The sequence below is a fragment of the Scyliorhinus canicula genome, chromosome 4 (genome assembly GCF_902713615.1).
Source record: "Scyliorhinus canicula chromosome 4, sScyCan1.1, whole genome shotgun sequence".
Taxonomy (NCBI): domain Eukaryota; kingdom Metazoa; phylum Chordata; class Chondrichthyes; order Carcharhiniformes; family Scyliorhinidae; genus Scyliorhinus; species Scyliorhinus canicula.
The window spans coordinates 189196728-189217050 of record NC_052149.1 but is presented as its reverse complement, the minus strand read 5'-3'; the positions used below and the strand labels follow the sequence as shown (position 1 = coordinate 189217050).

General features: G+C 42.8%; 1 protein-coding gene across 16 annotated transcripts in view; it reads right to left on the bottom strand.

Moving 5' to 3' along the window:
• The window catches only part of ankhd1 (ankyrin repeat and KH domain containing 1), a 249829-nt gene that overhangs the window by 172826 nt on the left and 56680 nt on the right, over positions 1 to 20323 (bottom strand). For 11 of the 16 annotated variants that reach the window (XM_038795714.1, XM_038795716.1, XM_038795719.1 and 8 more), the window contains exon 3: positions 1358 to 1381. The exons of the other annotated variants lie outside the window; for them this stretch is intronic. In XM_038795714.1, coding sequence (XP_038651642.1) covers positions 1358 to 1381 — 24 coding nt within the window. The remainder of the gene's footprint in view (positions 1 to 1357; positions 1382 to 20323) is intronic. 16 annotated transcript variants of the gene reach the window in all.

Genomic DNA, 20323 nt, shown 5'->3' with positions numbered 1-20323 from the left:
GGCCTCTGATCAACATGCCAACCAAAATCAAAGAATGCTATTTCTGCTACATCAACATTTAGTGATTACTGCAATAACTTTACACCTAGGGTTACAATTTTGCATCCGGTTTGTCCAGCCTCAAATCTGTCTCCCCCATCTGAAATAACATTGGATTCAAATTATCCAGAAGTCTCAAGTCTGATGATAATGCACCACTGGTGGACTATAAAGATCACTGTGGCCTGCATTTTTCCAATTGAATCACAACTGATAATCACCAAGGATTTGAAGCTCCGATACTTCACAAACGCAAAAAGGAACTAAATAAGGTCAGCAATGTTAAATTGCAGTTGATTTCCTCAATTAACAGTTTTATCAAAAGGTACCACCTAGTTTTACTCACAGCGCACCAACATTAGCTATATAAACTACACTGAGAAAAACCAACAAGAATGTCTAACATTAAGATGAAAGGGGAAAAAATGAGGCAATAAGTAGAAGGGAGAAGACAAGGCAGAAAATAAAATGTAATTAAAATTAAAATAAAATGGACATTTGCACTCAATTTATGTTGAAAAGACATGCTTCAGTCTACCACAAAGACATGTTTAAGGTAGCATAATTCATATCTAACCCACCATGCCACAGAAACAATTCAAAGCTTACACTCCAAGAAAGTTAGTTTGAAATGCCGTAAGTTTTTATAATGCTATCGAACAAGCTAGAGCTCAGACAAAAGTATCTGCAGCACAAGCCATTTAAAAATTCTATTTTCTAAAAATCATTGAGTTAATACATGCGACACATGGTAAAACCTTAAACTCCAACACTGGAATATTTTTCTCAGAAGCATGGCTTTAAGATAATTGCATCAAGCAAACAGATAATCTTTGCTTGCTGTTCAACTAAAAAAAAGTAACATGCATTTTATTTCAATTCAGATGCTTCTAAACATCATGGTACAGCAAAACAGTGTGTATTATGCAATGTCATAGAGCCTCCTTGAATATTATCTCAATCGTTCATCCAGGAAGTCAAACAAATTCTGCCACTGACCAGATATTTATTGTGATCAAAAGTTGAAAACTAGAGGAATATAAAATGAAGGAATTTACTTCCATATTAAAAAGACAGAGATATTACCTCAAACTTGAAAATGGCTTGGCTATAAAAGCACATGCTACTAGTGACTCATATCGTATACATCTTGAATTTAGAATTGTAATGTACTTCGCATACTGTTTTGAATGCCATAAAACATGCAACAGAAAATGAATGCACCGGGGGCAAAAAAACTGTAAAACCACCATCTTCACACAAACAGCAAACACAAAAATCAAGGCAATGGGCAAACAGACCATAAATATACACATACCATATATCTCTTCCCATTCTGAATCTTCAGGAGGAGAGGAAAAAGAAAAAAAATAAGTAGAATGACTTCAAATATTTAACCTAAACTCCTTACTTTAGAAAATATGTAGTGCAAAAGAATTTGTACACGCTGAACGGCCAAGGCAAGAAATCTGGTTCTGACCTTCAGTGAAACAAGTTACTACGCTTTCACTAATGGGACATTCAGCTGAAGATCAAAAGGATCCACTTTGGGGCTGATATGGGAGCAGTACAGGTGTACCAATTCTCCCAGTTTTGAGGCATCATCTCTACAGTCCTACATTAATACATTATTCTTATATTACGTTGAACACAAATAGCTTATGCGCTCCAATTTAGCACCACAAATCCAGAGTTAAAGCATCCTCCACCTGAAAATCCATTTTCAGTCAAATTACATGTGTTTGTTTCAGAAAACTTAATTTTTCCAGCTTGTGACTGATTCAGAAGAAAAAGAATTTTTAATGATTTGCCCAATTTGGAGAGAGAAACTTGGTGCTCATAAAAATCAAGCAACTGTTAGAAATGCCAAAATTATGTACTATAATTTTAACCAATTTATATCAGCCACATGCCAGGACATCAATCACATCATTGTCCACAACAAATTTGATCAATTCTGGTTTAAAGTTACTGTGCAAAAACAGTGATTTTTGTGGAGCAGAACCAAGTGGCTAAAAGTTAAAATTTTTAAAGTTAAAATACTTGAAGTGAGGTCCTACCTCTTTCAGCATTACAATACAAGAGAAAACCATAGTAATGGCCATCTACAGCACACCTTTAACACAATGGAAACTGATCATGTCAGAGATATGAAGGAAATATTAAGTAATTGGGGCACAGGGATCAAATTTTAAAACATAGAACACGATGTATAGTAATGGTTATGTATATGTCGCAACTGTCCCATAAGATTCAAACAATTCTGGCAATGGATAACTGTGACTCAAGGGTTTGCGATTCGTAGTTGAATCAGGGCCAATGGAAAACATGTATTTCACGATATAGGACATCATAAATTTAAATCAGCATTACTAATTTGCAGCACAGCGTTCTTTCCCCCTTCCTCTCAAAGTATCTGAGAGATGAACTTCTGAACAAATCTCAATGTAAATACATACTAAGCACTTATATCAACAGCAATTCATTCACAAGAACAATGAAACTGAATTGATTACTCAACAAAGGACAATGACGATGAGAACCCATTTTCTCTTTTAAATTTCATTTTAAAATGGATTTATTCCTTTGAAGCAGAATCTTCAAATATTCCAATTAGCAGCAACTAAATCTTGTGTAATTCATTAAATGGTTGTTGAACTCAAATCAAATTGAAGTATCTTCTTAACTGGGATAAATGATATTACCCAGACAACCAATGTTTGCTATTTATTTAAAAACTGAATAATGCCTTCTTAAAAAGCCTTTTAATTTTAACTCTGTTGGGATTATAGACTTAGAAGAGCAGAAATGTATCCAGACTATATAATTACACAAATGATGGCCTTACATGACCATACTATGCCCAAAATAAACATGGTTAAGACTTGAAATATATGCTTTATGTTATTTATGAACGAATGAAACGTGCAAAATTCACCAATGTTTAAGCTCTTTCCTTTTCTTCACTTCCTCTAAAATGTTACGATAATCTACTTCCTTTTAGTTAGGTCTTGCCGACTTGAAATGAGATATTACCATCACTGCCAAAAGTGAAGATCATTTGCGACTCAGTATCACAGAGTTAAACCTTACAGGCTAATGAAATGAAAGTCTTCTACTGTGCTACACAAGGCCTACCTATGTTCTTACATTATTCAACAATGAGAAGTCAAGAGCAGATTTGAAGTGCCTGCCTGATCCTCAAAGTTCCTCAAACATAAACTGCCTTTTATTCCCCCAAGGGGGGCTTTCCTATGCCAACAATGTCTTCATAAGTTTTCCTCCAATACAAAACAGAAGTATACCAAACTTTTGAAAATGGTTTTATATTTTCACAGCTGCATTGTGGATAGCAGCACTAAAGTAGGTTATCTGGGCAGTTAATTAATTAATTCATATTATTTTAAGCCTGTCAGAGAATAATTTTCCAAGTTAGACTAGGACTTGAATATTATACAAGTAGAATGCATAAAGACTTTCAAGTTACCAAATTATCATCAGATTTGGCAGGCAGGATCATATCAAGCACTACTGGGTCGCATTCTCTGCACCACCAAATGTCTCTTTAAACTTGTCTTTTTGCCCCCTCAATTTTCTCAATCTATTCAAATGCTGTCCCATCCTTCCGCTTGCCCACTGCACCAAACCTGCCAAGCCTTTGCCTAATTACTTTCCTTCCGATCTCTCCCATTGTATAGGAGTTAATTCTGTCCACAAGACCTATACCCTGCTTCCAGTTAGTTTTGTGAACTACTGAAGTGGTTAGCAGCATCACAACAACCCACAATTAAAACTCCAGCTTCTTTAGATCAGTACATTTTAATCCTATTTTAGTAGTTTAAGATTTATTTATGTTCAGCGACCAATTCATCATAAGATTTTCTACTCTCACCAAATAACACAAGCCTCCGATGCAATGGGGGGGTGGGAGAGCAGGAAAGGGAACAAAGAGGAGGGGAGCATACGACTGGGTGAAATTCACGAAACCATGAATTCTCTTTCTCGTTACAGCATAATTAATCTCCCAAGGGAGCTGAAGTAACCGTATAAACATTCAGAAATTTTTTAAGGTTTTGTTCATACTTTAAGAGTGTCACATCCACATAAACAATCATCCTTGCAGTCCTACTATTAAATCCACTAAGCCCTTACAATCCTACCTTTGATAGCCTCCTTAAATCCCACTTCTTTGATCCAGCTTTTTGACCATCCCCATCTTCCTCTCTGGCTCAATGTTCCCTTTCCTCATACCTCTTGCACAGCACTTTGGGATATTTTAATACATTAGAAAGGTACATGCATAAATGCAAGTTGCTGTTAATCTCTCTCTCACCAAATATAAAGCTGTGCATCAACAAGTTTATCACTGCAGCAACATGTCGCCCAGAAAATTGATATGTAAAGTTAAAACTCATGGGATTATGGGTAGTGGATAGAAAGCTGGTTAGCAGACAGGAAGCAAAAAGTTGGAATAAATGGGTCTTTTTCTGATTGGCAGTGACTAGTGTGGTACTGCAAGGATCTGTGCCAAGACGCCAACTGTTCACATTATATATTAATGAGTTGTACGAGGGAACTAAATGCATCATCTCAAAATTTTCAGATGATAGTTGGTTGGGAGGGTGAGCTGCGAGGAGGATGCAGAGATGCTTCAGTTGGTTATGGACAGGCTGAGTGAGTGGGCACATGCACGGCAGATGCGGTATAATGTGGATAAATCTGAAGTTATCCGCTTCAGTAGCAAAAATAGAAAGATGGATTATTATTTGAATGGCTGTAAATTGAAAGAGGTGGATACTCAGTGAGACCTTGGTGTCCTCGTGCATCAGTCGCTGAAAGTAAACGCGCAGATACAGCAGGCAGTAAAGTGGGAATTGGTATGTTGGCCTTCATAGTGAGAGGATTTGAGTATAGGAATGGAGATGTTTTACTGCAATTGCATACGACATTGGTGAAGCCACACCTGGAGTATTGTGTGCACTTTTGATTCCTTACCGGAGGAAGGATGTTCTTGCTATGGAGGGAGTGCAGCTGATTTCTGAGATGGCAGCACTGCCATACGAGGAAAGACTAAATTCGTTAGGATTATATTCATTGAGTTTAGAAGAATGAGAGGGGATGACAGAAACTTTAAAAATTCTAACAGGATTAGATTCAAAAAGAATGTTCCTAATGGTGGGGAAGTACAGAACAAGGGGTCACTTTGAGGATAAGGGGGAAACCTTTTCGGACTGAGGCGAGGAGAAATTTCTTCACCCAGAGAGTGGTGAATCAGTGGAATTCTCTACCACAAAGTAGTTGAGGCCAAATCGGTATAATTTCAAGAAGGAATTAGATATAGCTCTTGGGGCTAAAGGGAGAAAGGGATATGGTGGTTTTGGGGGGGGGGGGGGGGGGGATCAGGGTTTTGAACGTGATGATCAGCCATGATCATAATGAATGGCGGAGCAGGCTCCAAGGCTGAATGGCCTCCTTCTGCTGCTATTTTCTATGTTGCTATACCTTATACCTTTTTTAAATTTGATTTTTACATTTTACAAATAGCTCAGCAAAGCAAAAGGGGGAAAAAAAAATCACCAATGTAGGATACAGTCAACACAGATCCATCATACACATCAATACATAAAGGAAGAGAAAATTCACGAATGCCCCAGCACTAAGGGGGGGAATTACAATACACTATACCCCACAACACAATCAAACCCCCATCCAGGCTCAGGACAGCACAGACAATAATAGTAAGATTACAAAATTATGGAGAGCGGACCAGCAGCGATAGGTCCAAGTTATTCTCAGATCCTGGGGCTCCCGTAGAGAAAGAAGAAAAAAGTAAAGAGCAGAGCCAGTGCACTGGATCCCAGGTGCATAGCAGACATTAAGTACCTAACAACCAAAACTGAACAGACCACCTGACCACCAAGCAGACTCCCTCCCAACCAAATCAGAGTGACAGGATAACCTCAAACCCAGTCAAAGAAAGTGGGGGAAGGAGCCCTGCTTGCCCCCCCCCCCCCCACACCACCACAAGGACCCAGCTCAGCAAAAAAAAAAAAAAATTTAAATGCCAGCACCACCATAAAACGGGAGCTCAAGCTGGACATACACCTAATAAGCCAGGGACAAAGAACAACCATCTTCCACAAACATCAAGGTAAAATTTCACCTGAAGTAACTCAGAGGAAAGCAAGTACAAAGTAAGGGACAGAGTGAAAGAACCACCTCTCGAGGGAAAAAGATGAACTGGAGCCATCAAACCTAAATAAGTGGACAGGAAATTGGCAACCAGCCCAGACCCCCAGCTTTGAGCAATCACATGACACGTCAATGAAGAGTAGACCCAGCCATCCAAACAACAAAGGACACCACTCTGACTCCAGGCAATAAGAAGCCAGCCCCAAATCTCCAGCAACTCTCTCTTTCTTCCCCCCCCCCCCCCCCCCCCCCCACAAGCAGGATTGTGACATTGCAGAGGTGGCCCCTCACCAATGACAGAGCTCTCTCTATGCCCCTCCATTGAAATATCCCACAACTCTTGGAATGTAGTCTTGACGACCTGAACCGCAGAGTCAAGATGTGCAGCCAGAGCAATTGGCAGCCATCACCCGCCAACGCACACAGCACCACCAAGCCAGGGGCCGCTCAACAGCAACTGTGCCACTGAAAGGCCCATCCCAGTCGTCACGGACAAACAAAGATTTAAGCATTTTATCTAGACACGTTCTTATAGCGACACCAGCCACACACTTCTTGGGACATGTGTGGACACCAAGAAAAGACAAATACGAAAGGTGCACTAGGATGAAACAACAGATTAAAAGATGAGCAGAGCCGGAGCTCGTGAAAACGCAGCCGCTCCCATGTTCACATCACATGACACCCCATACCTCTTTTTAAAATTAGTATGCTTGTTTCTTGTTTGTGTATAATGTAAAATAGACTCAAAATAACTTCCCAGTTATTGCCCCTTTTTCCTCATCCTGCTCTTTCTATTATCCTGTAACATTTTTTAATTAACAGCAAAATCATTAATCCAAGCAACTAGTTTACACTTAATGCATTGAATCTTAAAATTCAATGAGGCTGTTAATATTATCCAATTGCAGTTTTATCGAAATCACTGAGAAAAACCGTGTATAGCCATAATTATATCTTTTTTATTCTTACAAAGACATTGTTGCACAGGAGGCTGCCATTAGGTCAAAATCATGCCTTTGTCAGCTTTTTGACTCAAACTATCCAATTCCGATCCATTTCTCCGCCTACTCTTTCCCACTTCCTATTTTTATTTTTCAATCATCAAATATCCTTCTCACTTTCCTCAAGTGCTTTCAGGAGTTTTTGAATGACACTATAAATAAAAGTTGTGTTCTTTCTTAATGTTTTTAAATCACCTATTTAGGTTACTTTTAGGAAATCATGTACTAATATCTTATTAAAACAGGGAAAAATTGTTTCAACTTTCTACTCCTTACTTTTTGTGATCATTTTCAGCCTGCATTTGCTGTAACCAATTCACCAAACAAAAATAATCTGATTTACCTAAAAATGAAATTGTTTGAAAACCTCTCGGTGGTTCTGTGAACCAGATTGTCATTGTTCCTTTCCCTTTCAAAATACAAATTTTAGAAAAGAAATAGTCATTACTTCAAGAATGGTCATTATGGAAAGGTAATTATCATATCAGGCATAAGCAAGTTATCCAAGATTTCTTTCTCCTTTGAGCTAACTGATCCAAACCATCATAAAATGGAATGCGCTGTTTTGCAGAGTGGTGGGAGTGCAGTCCATAGGAGGTTTCAAAAGAGAGCTCGACACACATTTGAAAGTGGTTAATTTAGAGGGCTACGGAGAATCGACTGGACATTGGGACTAGCTGGGTAGCTCTTTGGGAGCCTGTGTGGACATGATAGGCAGAATAGCCTCCTTCTGTGCTGTAAATAACATAATAGCAAGCTCTACAATGCTTAACAGTACCCATTTCACATATTGTAGAACGTGAATATGCAGGGTTTGAGGTAAACATCCAATTCACTAGTCATTTGTGACTCAAGGAATAAGCATAAATACCATAAATAGTACCCATCTTGCATTTAGGTCTCAATAAAATAAAATAAGCTCTCTCAATGTTTACAGAAAATCTTGGCATTACAGCTTATCCACTATAGGTTTTCATTTAAATTGCCGCTAAGAAAAATTCAGTGGTTGCAAAATCAATGAACTTGATTTACATTGACTTAGAAATACCAAAATCTTACCACTTCACTATTTATGTTGATAAATTCAACATGCAAATTAATTTTATTAAAACCGTTCCCTGGTATTTTTGGAGACCATCATTCTAAAATTCTAAACAATAGTATTTCTAGAAAGTCAAGTCTAGTTGCCAGTGTTAAAGATCTTCACAGCAGGATGAGCAAGGAAACTGTTGGTTCCAACATGTAAGGCAGCAATGTAATGAATTAAAACTTTTTTCTCGTGTGGAAACTGTCATCAATTTATTGAAAAATAAAGGTGGCAGGTTTTCACCTTTTACCTGTCATTGAATGAGTGTCAGAGTAACACCACGACTTTGGCCCAAATGAGTGGTGGGACAGATCTGTACAGAAAGGAAAAGTGAGCAGCGCAGGAGACGGTGCTCCAGGGTAGCGTGATTCCCGAGACCAGAGGACAGACTGCTTATGACTATTACCGGTGAGTTTGACATGTCCAATCAAAAAACAGACCTGACCCCAGAATCCTGGTTACTAGGGAATTCTGGTTGATAGTGTGCCATATAACAGGTTTTACTATGTTATACACAGCGCCAAAATTGATAGTGTGGCAGAGCTGATTGAACAGATGGTACCCTTGGTTCAGGCGCCACACTTTTAGGATTAGAAGGGTGCAGGTCCAACACAACAAAACCTGAGCATATATTATGTGCCATCAGCTTTCTTTACACATCTGTATCCTCCACCATGACATTAAGGGATCGGGGCAAAGGGCAAGCATTACTGCTGGTTGGGAAATCTAGGACACAATCTAAAAATTAGAACTAGACCTTTCAGGAGTAAAATTCAGAAATGCTTCCACATAAAAAAAGGTGCTAACAAATTTGGAGCTCTCCTCCATAAAGAAAAATTGATGCTAGGTCAACCGTTAATTTTAAATCAGGAGAATAATACATTTTTGTTACTCAATGGTTGTAAGGCATGTGGGGCAACGGCAGCAATGTGGATGTAGTTAGGGTGCAGACCAGTCATGATCATGCTAAATGGCAGAATAAGTTCAAGGGACTGAATGGCCTACTTCTATTCCTATTGAGGAGACAAACATCTGCACAATAGTTAAAAGGGTATCAGAGACTTTTAAACAATAATCATTGCAAATCTTGTTTTATATTTAACTATTCAAACATTTTAAACCCCCACTCATTTTCTCTGTGAATTTAGAGCACGTTAGTTTTAAAAACGAACTTCAGGTCCCTCTCCTGCACTGCAGCCTGAAGTAATCAACCCCAAAATGGTAGAGGCATACTTGGAATCATCAGAACCCATATGTCTCACTTGAAATCAGTCCACAACAGTCACGCTACCAAACCTAACACATGGATTCCAATAGCGTCACCCACATCATTGACAAAGAAATACTGATCTACAAGGGAGTCAAGGTTAATGGAGCGTTTGGGGGGGGGGGGGGGGGGGGGGGGCAGCAGAAAAGTAGGATTAAGATCACGATCACTTCAGCCATAATCTTAACAAGCGGTCAAACAGGCCCGATGGACCAAACCCTTCTATTTCTCAAGTTTTTTTTAAAAAGTGCAATGGCTCTAAAATAAATTATTGCATGTCGCCATTAGTAACAGGGTCCCACACAGAGCTGCTACCATTAATAATCAATTTCTGCCTTCATAAATGCAATCAATTTGACTTCCAGCTTAAAAATATACTTAAAATTCATTGCATGCAACACGTCAAAGGACTTTTGCAAAATCAAGAAACAGGCTAACTACCCAGAATTAACTATGGGAAGCTATCACTGAAGTCAAGATCCCACAGATCTGAAGCCTGGCTTGCTCTACAAAAGATTCTACAAATGCAGGGAGGCAGTGGTGTTGTTGTATTGTCGCTGGATTAGCAATCCGGAGACCCAGAGTCAAACTCTGGGGATCTAAGTTCGAATCCTGCCATGGCAGATGGTGAAAGCTGAATTCAATAAAACGAAATCTGGAATTAAAAATCTAAAGATGACCATGAAACCATTGTTGATTGTCGTAAAAACCCGCAAGTTCACTAATGTCCTTTTGGGAAGTAAATCTGTCGTCCTCACATGGTCTGGTTTACATGTGACTCCAGATCCACCGCAATGGGCATGACTCTTAAGAGCCCTCAGGGATTGGCAATAAATGGCTGGCCCAGCCGTGATGCACCCATCCCATGAACAATTTAAAAAAAAAAAAAAAAATATTGGTAAATCACCCTATTAGTTGCCAGTTTATTGTCAACTTGCAAGTCTGAAATTCTTGTTGAATGGAGTGTTTGCAGTTTAATATTTGAGCAACACACAAGATTCCAAAGGACTTACATTTGGGTTCCTGAAAACTCCTGAAATTCTCTATGTTAAGGGCAGTTGCTATGCTGGAAAGCAAAGAATTAGAGTTACTTCTGGCTACTCCAATTATGTAGTTTTCCGTCTACAAACCGTTTGTAAAAACTTTTGAGGGAAACAATTCACCTTCAAGGATGTAACTTGGTCCAAAGCTTGCAGCCTGGAAGTTAGTATTTCAAAACAATGAGCGTGCTGTCAATTTTTTTTTTTTTTTAAGCACAACAGCATCTTTCTCTGAAATCGTATCCTCGGAAGTAAAAATTTTAAAGGCCAAAAAAAACTACTAGCCCCAATAGAAGCAGAGGTCATAAACTTATAACCAAAATGCAGTGTACTATGCTTTTAACTTGCAGCACAAAAGCTTCTATGTTTAACTTATCTCTGCTCAGCTTCTTCCAAGTTTTTCAAAGACCTAGATCAGCCTACCACTGTCAAGATTTTTTTTTGAAAAAATTAAATTCCCAGGAAAATATTCCATTGTGCAGAACAGTACACTACACAGTTCAGCCACCTATACCAAAGCTGCCTTAACTGGCATAGATATCAGAAACTCGTAGGAAAACCAATACACTTCAATGTTATATAACAAGGTTCCAGTGTGAAACTTAATTTTGCACCTCAAATTATTCCTGCCACCAATATTTTAGACCATGTTGTACAATACTAACAAATTCACAAACATAGCCCAAGTTAGAAGTAAGCATTCCAATTGTACGGAGTAAGTTTCTACACTTTCAAGTAAATGTGACGAAATATTGCAGGTGCCCATTGTCATACTTAGGTTTGCCTTAATGGAAACCCCACAAATCATTATTCTCCATAAATATCCCAATGAGAAAATTACATGCCAAAATTTCAAATTAAAGTTGGTTCCCTTCTATCTTCCTTGAAAAGCCACAAAACGTCATTCTGCAACATCTCAACTGACTTCACATGGTTGGCTGAAGCTCATACGGATTTTAAATTGGTGCAACTGAAACCAGACTTAAAACCATGAATGTCTAAAGCAATAAACTAAGCTTTAGCAAGGAACCACGATATATAATTTTCTTTGTAGCTGTAGTTCTCGCTTTGTCTCCAAAGTGGTGGCAGTGAGGAAGAGGCAATAGAAATACACAAAATGACCATATATATTGCATTCCTGTAACAAAATTTATATTCCACAGTGGGTTTGACTTGTGTGAGATAATCGTGATGCATCTAGTGCTATTTGCACCATATGTACAAACTAAATTGATGAAAGCAGCTGGTAAGTTTCAAAAAAAAAAAAATTTGACTTTAAAGCTACTTCTCAATATGGTTCCATTTTGACGATCAATTGACACTTCATAATTTACAACTTTACAAGTAGAAAATAACATTTCAATAGAAAAATGATTAGAATATGTTGCAAATATGGGGGGGAAATTCAAGGAAAGTAGTGTATATGGTGCATATAACAAAAAAAAAATCTGAAATTTAGCAAAAGCCTTACATTAGTGGACAGCTGTTAAACATGCAAGTATGCAGATTAACTTTTTTTTCCAGTTAAAATTTACATATATACCAATACGTCACAATGCTTAGCCCATGTCAGTCAACAGCAGGAACGGGACAATATCCAGACTTGGGCTGATAAGTGCAAGTAAAATATATACAAGGTAGTCCCCAGCATCCCCTCTTAAGCTGTGTAGAAGTGTGGTCATGCAGGGATCAAAACAGCCCAGCATAAGCAGCATCCACTTTAAGATGCAAATGTCAATCATAAAAGGACCGCGCAAAAATCTAGCTGCATCCAACAAACAGAAGTCAGAGGGAACAATGACAGTGAACATTCCAAACAAGACGTCAAGGAATCTTCCCTCTATTTTAAGTTTTTTTTTAAAGTTATTCTCAGAAAATGGTGCTGCATTTTTAATCTTTTGCTAAGTTGCCGAGAAAGTATCCGTGCGTGTTCCTGAACCACTGCAGTTCATGTGGTGAAGGTACGTCCCAGAGCAGTTGGATAGGGTGTTCCAAGTTTTAGACCCAACAACAAGAAAAGAATGGCGATACACAAAGTCAGATTGGAAGTGTGAAACGTGGAGAGGAATTAAGACATTTGTACTCCAATGTACCCTGTTTTTGCTCAGTGAAGGGCGTCGAGGAGCTGCTGAAAAATTCTGTTCTGGCGGCATAGAGGTTAGCACTGTTGCTTCATAGCACCACGGTCCCCGGTTCGATTCCCGCTTGGGTCACTGTGCAGAGTCTGCACGTTCTCCTTGGGTCTGCTTGGGTTTCTTCCGGGTGCTCCGGTTACCTCCCGCAAGTCCCGAAAGACACTGTTAGGTGAACTGGACATTCTGAATTCTCCCTCAGTGTACCCAAATAGTTGCCGGAGGCAATGAGGGGATTTTCACAGCAACTTCGTAGCAGTGTTAATGTAAGCCTACTTGTGACAATAATAACGATTATTTATTTATTAATAGTCTTGGTGATTTGCTGCAATATGGAACAATAGAGGTTAAGATGGTATATGAGTTGTCAATCTAGCTGACTGCTTTACCTGCATGATATTATGATATTGAAGTTTTGAGTGCTCCTGTAATTGCACCAATAAAGATAACTGGAAAGTATTCCATCACATTCCTGATTCATCTTGTAAATAGTAGAGAAACTTTAGGAGGCATCTGGGAAGCTACTCCCCACAGAACCCAACAACTTGTATTTATTTGAGCTTCACATGTGTGTTATCCAACAATATCTGACACAGACTATATGGTGATATCAGGACAAAAAAGTAAGATTTTAAAATCAGGAGAGGCAGAGGGACAGAGAGGTTTAGAAAAGGAATTCCAAAGATTAGGATCGAGGCAGCTTAAGCTACAACAACCAACAGCAAAGTGATTAAAATCATGAGATATGGAAACATTAGAACCGGAGGAATGGAGATCTCAAAGGCCAACGGATCAGAAGGTTGCAAGATACGGAAGGACAAAACTGGAGAGATTTTAAAAATAAAAGATTAGAATTTTAAAATTCAGAAGTGGCAGAACCAAGAGACCATGTCACTAAGCACAAGGGTGATAAGCAAATGGAAATTAGTGAGAGTTAATGTAAAACTTTGCTGTCCATTTATGGAGAAGACGAGGAGCTGGTCAGGACACTCGTTTAAAAAGTACCTGGATCTGCACCTTAAGTGTTGAAAGCTACAGGGCTATGGACTGGAGGCAGGAAAATGGGATTAGAAAGGATTCATGGATGTCTTTGAGCTGACATAGATAAGATGAGCCGAATGGTCTCCTGTGCTGTAACTTTATTTTAAATAAATTAAGAGTACCCAATAATTTTTTTCTAATTAAGGGCCAATTTAGTGTGGCCAATCCACCTAACCTGCACATCTTTTGGGTTGTGGGGATAAAACCCACACAGACACGGGGCAAATGTGCAAATTCCACATAGGCAGTGACCCGGGGTCGGGATCGAACACGGATCCTTAGCGTTGTAGACAGCAGTGCTAACTACTGCATGCTATAATGTTCTATGGTTCTATGAGCTTCTGATTACATCTTCATCACCCAAGATTGCCTATTTCTATATCTGTAACATTCTGACTCTGCCCTTGCATCATCCTTTGTTACCTCTAGACGTGGTACTCCAATGCTGTCCTGACCAGCCCCTTGTCTTCTCCATAAATGGACAGCAAGGTTTTAGATTAACTCTCACTAATTTCCATTTACTTATCACCCTTGTGGTTAGTGACATGGTCTCTTGGTTCTGCCACTTCTGAATTTTAAAATTCTAATCTTTTATTTTTAAATCTCTCCAGCTTTGTCCTTCCATATCTTGCAACCTACTGATCCGTTGGCCTTTGAGATCTCCATTCCTCCGGTTATAATGTTTTCCACATCTCATGATTTTAATCACTTTGCCGTTGGTTGTTGCAGCTTAAGCTGCCTTGACCCTAAACTTTGGAATTCCTTTTCTAAACCTCTCTGCCCCTCTCCTGATTTTAAAATCCTACCTTTTTGTCCTGATATCACCATATAGTCCGTGTCCGATATTGTTGGATAACACCCATGTGAAACTCAAATAAATACAAGTTGTTGGGTTCTGTAGGAAGTAGCTTCCCAGATGCCTTCCAAAGCTTCTCTCCTATCTACAAGACAAATCAGGAATGTGATGGAATACTTTCCAATTATCTTTATTGGTGCAATTACAGGAACACTCAAACTTCAATATCATGCAGGTAAAGCAGTCAGCTAGCTTGACAACTCATATACTATCTTTTTTTTAAAATAATTTTTATTGAAATTTTTCGATACAAACATTTACCCCTATTACATTTTAAATTATAACACCACAAGTCCCCCCTGGAAAAACCTCCCCACGCCCTCCCCCGCGCGCACCTCCCCACCCTCCCTCCCCCCCCCCTCCCCCTCCGCGCTATCAGTCTAGCAACCAAACCGTTTTTCCCTTTCTGCCGATGGCCTCGGGCAGTCCTTGCCCGCGACCCCCCGCTGACGTGCTCCCTTCGTTGCTATCCCCCCCCCCCCCTTTTCTCCCCGGGTTGCTGCTGTTTCGGCCTCCGGTTCCTATCTCTGATCCAGAAAGTCAAGGAAGGGCTGCCACCGCCAGAAGAACCCCTGTACCGACCCTCTCAGGGCGAATTTGATTCTTTCCAATTGGATGAAGCTTGCCATGTCGTTTAACCAGGTGTTAACGCTTGGTGGCCTTGTGTCCCTCCACTGAATCAAGATCCTTCTCCGAGCTACCAAGGACGCAAAGGCCAATATTCCGGCCTCCCTTGCCTCCTGTACTCCTGGCTCCACCCCAACCCCAAAAATCGCTAGCCCCCACCCTGGTTTGACCCTGGTTCCCACCACTCTCGATACCGTCCCCGCCACCCCCTCCCAGAACTCTTCCAGTGCCGGACACATCCAGAACATATGTACATGGTTCGCAGGGCTTCCCGAACACCTAACACACCTGTCCTCCCCCCCCGAAGAACCGACTCATCCTAGTCCCCGTCATATGGGCTCTGTGCAGCACCTTAAATTGGATGAGGCCCAACCTTGCGCACGACGACGACGAATTGACCCTCTCTAGGGCATCCGCCCATGTCCCATCTTCTATCTGCTCTCCCAGCTCCGCTTCCCACTTGTCTTTCAGCTCCTCTATCGGTACCTCCTCCACCTCCTGCATTATTTTGTAGATGTCCGAGACCTTCCCTTCTCCGACCCAGGCCCCTGACAGCACCCTATCACTCGCCCCTCCATCGGGAAGCAAGGGGAATCCTTCCACCTGTCGTCTGGCAAATGCCTTCACCTGCAGGTATCTAAACGTGTTCCCCGGGGGAGCTCAAATTTCTCCTCCAGCTCTCCCAGGCTCGCAAACCTCCCCTCTATGAACATGTCCCTCAGTTGCCTGATGCCCGCCCTGTGCCAGCTCTGGAATCCCCCGCCAGTGTTCCCCGGGACAAATCTGTGGTTCCCTCTCAGTGGCGCCGCCATCAGACCCCCCACTTCCCCCCTGTGTCGCCTCCACTGCCCCCAGATGTTAAGGGTGGCCGCCACTACCGGACTCGTGGTATACCTTGTGGGGGGGAGCGGCCATGGTGCCGTTACTAGCGCCCCCAGACTTGTATTGCCGCAGGACGCCCTCTCCATACGTTTCCAAGCTGCCCCCTCCCCCTCCATCACCCACTTGCGCACCATCGATGCGTTCGCCGCCCAGTAGTATCCGGAAAGATTGGGTAGCGCTAATCCTCCACTGTCCCTACTTCGTTCCAAGAAAATCCTTCTCACTCTAGGGGTGCCATGCGCCCACACATAGCCCATAATGCTGCTAGTTACCTTCTTGAAGAAGGCCCTGGGGAGGAAGATGGGCAAGCACTGGAACAGAAACAAGAACCTCGGGAGGACCGTCATTTTGACTGACTGCACCCTCCCTGCTAGCGACAGCGGTACCATGTCCCACCTCTTGAACTCCTCCTCCATCTGCTCCACCAGCCTTGAAAAGTTCAGCTTGTGGAGGGTCCCCCAGTTCCTTGCCACCTGCACCCCCAAGTACCTGAAGCTCTTTACTGCTCTCCTAAAGGGGAGCCGCCCAATTCCCTCCCCCTGATCTCCCGGGTGTATCACAAAGACCTCACTTTTACCCACATTTAATTTATATCCCGAAAAGTCCCCAAACTCCGCTAGTATTTCCATTACCTCCGGCATTCCCCCTTCCGGATCCGCCACATACAACAACAAATCATCCGCATAGAGTGATACCCGATGCTCCTCCCCTCCCCTTGTCAGTCCTCTCCAACCCCCTGAACCCCTCAGTGCCATCGCCAACGGTTCGATCGCTAATGCAAATAGTAAGGGGGATAGGGGGCATCCCTGCCTGGTACCTCGATGGAGCCCAAAATACTCCGACCTCCTCCCGTTTGTAACCACACTCGCCATCGGGGCCGAATACAGCAGCTTCACCCACTTGATAAATCCCTCCCCAAACCCAAACCGTTCCAGCGTCTCCCACAGGTATTCCCACTCCACCCTATCGAATGCCTTCTCCGCATCCAGTGCTACCACTATCTCAGCCTCCCCCTCCACTGCTGGCATCATAATTACATTCAACAGCCTCCGGACATTTGTATTAAGTTGTCGTCCCTTTACGAAACCCGTCTGGTCCTCATGGATTACCCCTGGCACACAATCCTCTATTCTGGTTGCCAGGACCTTTGCCAACAGTTTGGCATCTACATTCAAGAGGGAGATAGGCCTATAGGACCCGCACTGTACAGGGTCTTTGTCCCGCTTCAGGATCAAGGAGATCAGGGCCTGTGACATTGTCGGGGGCAGAGCCCCCCCCCTCTCGCGCCTCATTGAAGGCTCGCACCAGCACTGGACCCACCAAGTCCACATACTTCTTATAAAATTCCACCGGGAACCCATCCGGCCCCGGCGCCTTCCCCGCCTGCATCTGGCCTATCCCTTTAACTAGTTCCTGCAGCTCTATCGGCGCCCCCAGCCCCTCCACCCGTTCCTCCTGGACCTTTGGGAACCTCAATCTATCGAGGAAGTTCTCCATTCCCCCCCTCCTCCTGGGCGGCTCAGATCGGTACAATTCCCTGTAGAAATCCCTGAAGACCCCGTTCACCTCTTGCCCCTTCTGCACTACGTTCCCTCCCTTCTCTCTCACTCCCCCAATCTCTCTGGCTGCATCTCGCTTGCGCAGCTGGTGTGCTAGCATCCTGCTCGCCTTTTCCCCGTACTCATAGACCGCACCCTGTGCCCTTCTCCATTGCGTCTCCGCCTTCCTAGTGGTCAGTAGGTCAAACTGGGCCTGTAAACTGCGCCGCTCCCTCAACAGCCCCTCCTCTGGTGTCTCCGCATATCTCCTGTCCACTTCTATAAGTTCCCCCACCAGTCTCTCCCTCTCCTGCCTCTCCTTCCTTTCTCTGTGTGCCCTTATGGAGATCAGCTCTCCTCTGATCACTGCTTTCAGGGCCTCCCATACTACCCCCACCTTCACCTCGCCCGTGTCGTTCGTGCCCAGATATCTCTCAATGCCCTTCCGGACCCTTCCGCACACCTCATCGTCCGCCAGCAGCCCCACATCCAGGCGCCACAGCGGGCGCTGGTCCCGTGCTTCCCCCAGTTCTACCTCTACCCAGTGTGGTGCATGGTCCGAAATCGCAATGGCCGAGTACTCCGTGTCCTGCACTCTCGAAATCAGCCCCCCTGCTCAGTACAAAAAAGTCTATTCTGGAGTACACCCTGTGGACGTGGGAGAAAAAAGAATACTCCCTCGCCCTTGGCCTGCCAAATCTCCAAGGGTCTACCCTCCACATCTGCTCCATGAACCCCCTTAGCACCTCCGCCGCTGCCGGCCTCCTATTCGTCCTGGAACTCGATCTGTCCAGCCCAGGGTCGAGCACTGTGTTGAAGTCCCCCCCCATGATCAGGCCTCCTGCCTCCAGACCCGGAATGAGGCCCAACAGGCGCCTCATAAAACCCGCGTCATCCCAATTCGGGGCATATACATTTACCAGCACCACATTCTCTCCCTGCAGCCTACCCTTCACCATCACGTACCTACCCTCCTTATCTGCTACCACCTGCGCCGCCACGAACGACACCCTCTTTCCCACCAAAATCGCCACCCCCCCGGTTCTTTGCGTCCAAGCCTGAGTGGAACACCTGTCCCACCCACCCCCTTCTCAGGCGCACCTGGTCTACTACTCTCAAGTGAGTCTCCTGCAACATTGCCACATCCGCCTGCAGTCCCTTAGGTGTGAAAAAAACCCTTGATCTCTTGACCGGTCCGTTCAGCCCCCTCACATTCCAAGTAATCAACCGGGTCGCAGAGCGACCCGTCCCTTTCCCCTGTCTATTAGCCATGTTCTGTCCCCTGTTCGCCCCGGGTCGACCCTCCCCTTCTGACCCGTTCCCCATGGCGATGGCCCCCCCCCCCCCTCTCTCCTGCCGTTCTTCCCTTCCCGTCCTCAGCCTTCAACTCATATACTATCTTAACCTCTATTGTGCCATATTGCATTAAATCACCGAGACTTATAAGAAATAAATAATCATTATTATTGTCACAAGTAGGCTTACATTAACACTGCTATGAAGTTACTGTGAAAATCGCCTCCGGCACCTGTGTGGGTACACTGAAGGAGAATTCAGAATGTCCAATTTACCTAACAGTGTCTGCGTCCACCACCAACTCGGGCAGTGAATACCAGACTCCCACTACCCTCTGCTTAAAAAGGTTCTTCCTCATGTCCCCTCTGCATCTTCTGTCACTTATCTTGAATCTATATCCCCTGGTTCCAGAATTCTCTGCCAAGGGAAACAATTTATTCCTGTACACCATCACTTCCCCTCATAATTTTCTGCACCTCAAATAAGTCATCCCTCACCCTTCGTTGTTCCAAGGAAAATAACCCTAACCTATCCAATCTCTCTTCGTAGCTTTTCTAGCCCTGGCAACATTCTTGCAAACATCTTCTGCACACTCTGCGGAGCAATTACATGCTTCTTGTAATGTGGTGACCAGAACTGTACCCAATGCTCCAGTTGAGGCCTCACCAGTGTTTTATACAATTCCAACATTATATCCTTGGTTTTATTTTCTATACCTCTGCCAGTGAAGGGGAGCATTCCATATGCTTTCTTTACAACCTTATGTACTTGAACTGTTGCCTTTAGGGACCTTTGTCCATGTACACCAAGATCGCTCTACCCCTCTTAGTATACTCCCATTCATAGTGTACTCCCTACAACTTGTCCCAGTATCAAATATAACACCAGAGTTGCGTTCGGTTTCAGTGGTCAGGGAGCAGGATGGAATAGGCAGCTAAGGGAACAGTATGGCAGCCACAAGACAGCAATTTAAACTTCTAACAGTTTGGCGTGAGGAAAATTCTGCTCATCCAGTCCTGGATTTCAGACAACCAGAGTTACAAATCACAGATGTGATGAGTGCCTGATTCCTGAACCCATGAACACCTGTTCACCATCTACCAGACTGAAGTTAGGAATATGAGGGAATACCCACTGCATCTCTTTTTAGATAGCTTCAATAGTGATTGGTTAGCTCAGTTGGCTAGCATGTAGAAAGAAAAGTAAAATAGATTGTGAGATTAAACTAGTTTAGAATATAAAATAAATAGCAATATATAAAATGAAAGGTAAACATTGGTCCTTCAGAGGATGAGAGGGGGGGATTTAATAATGGGAAATGG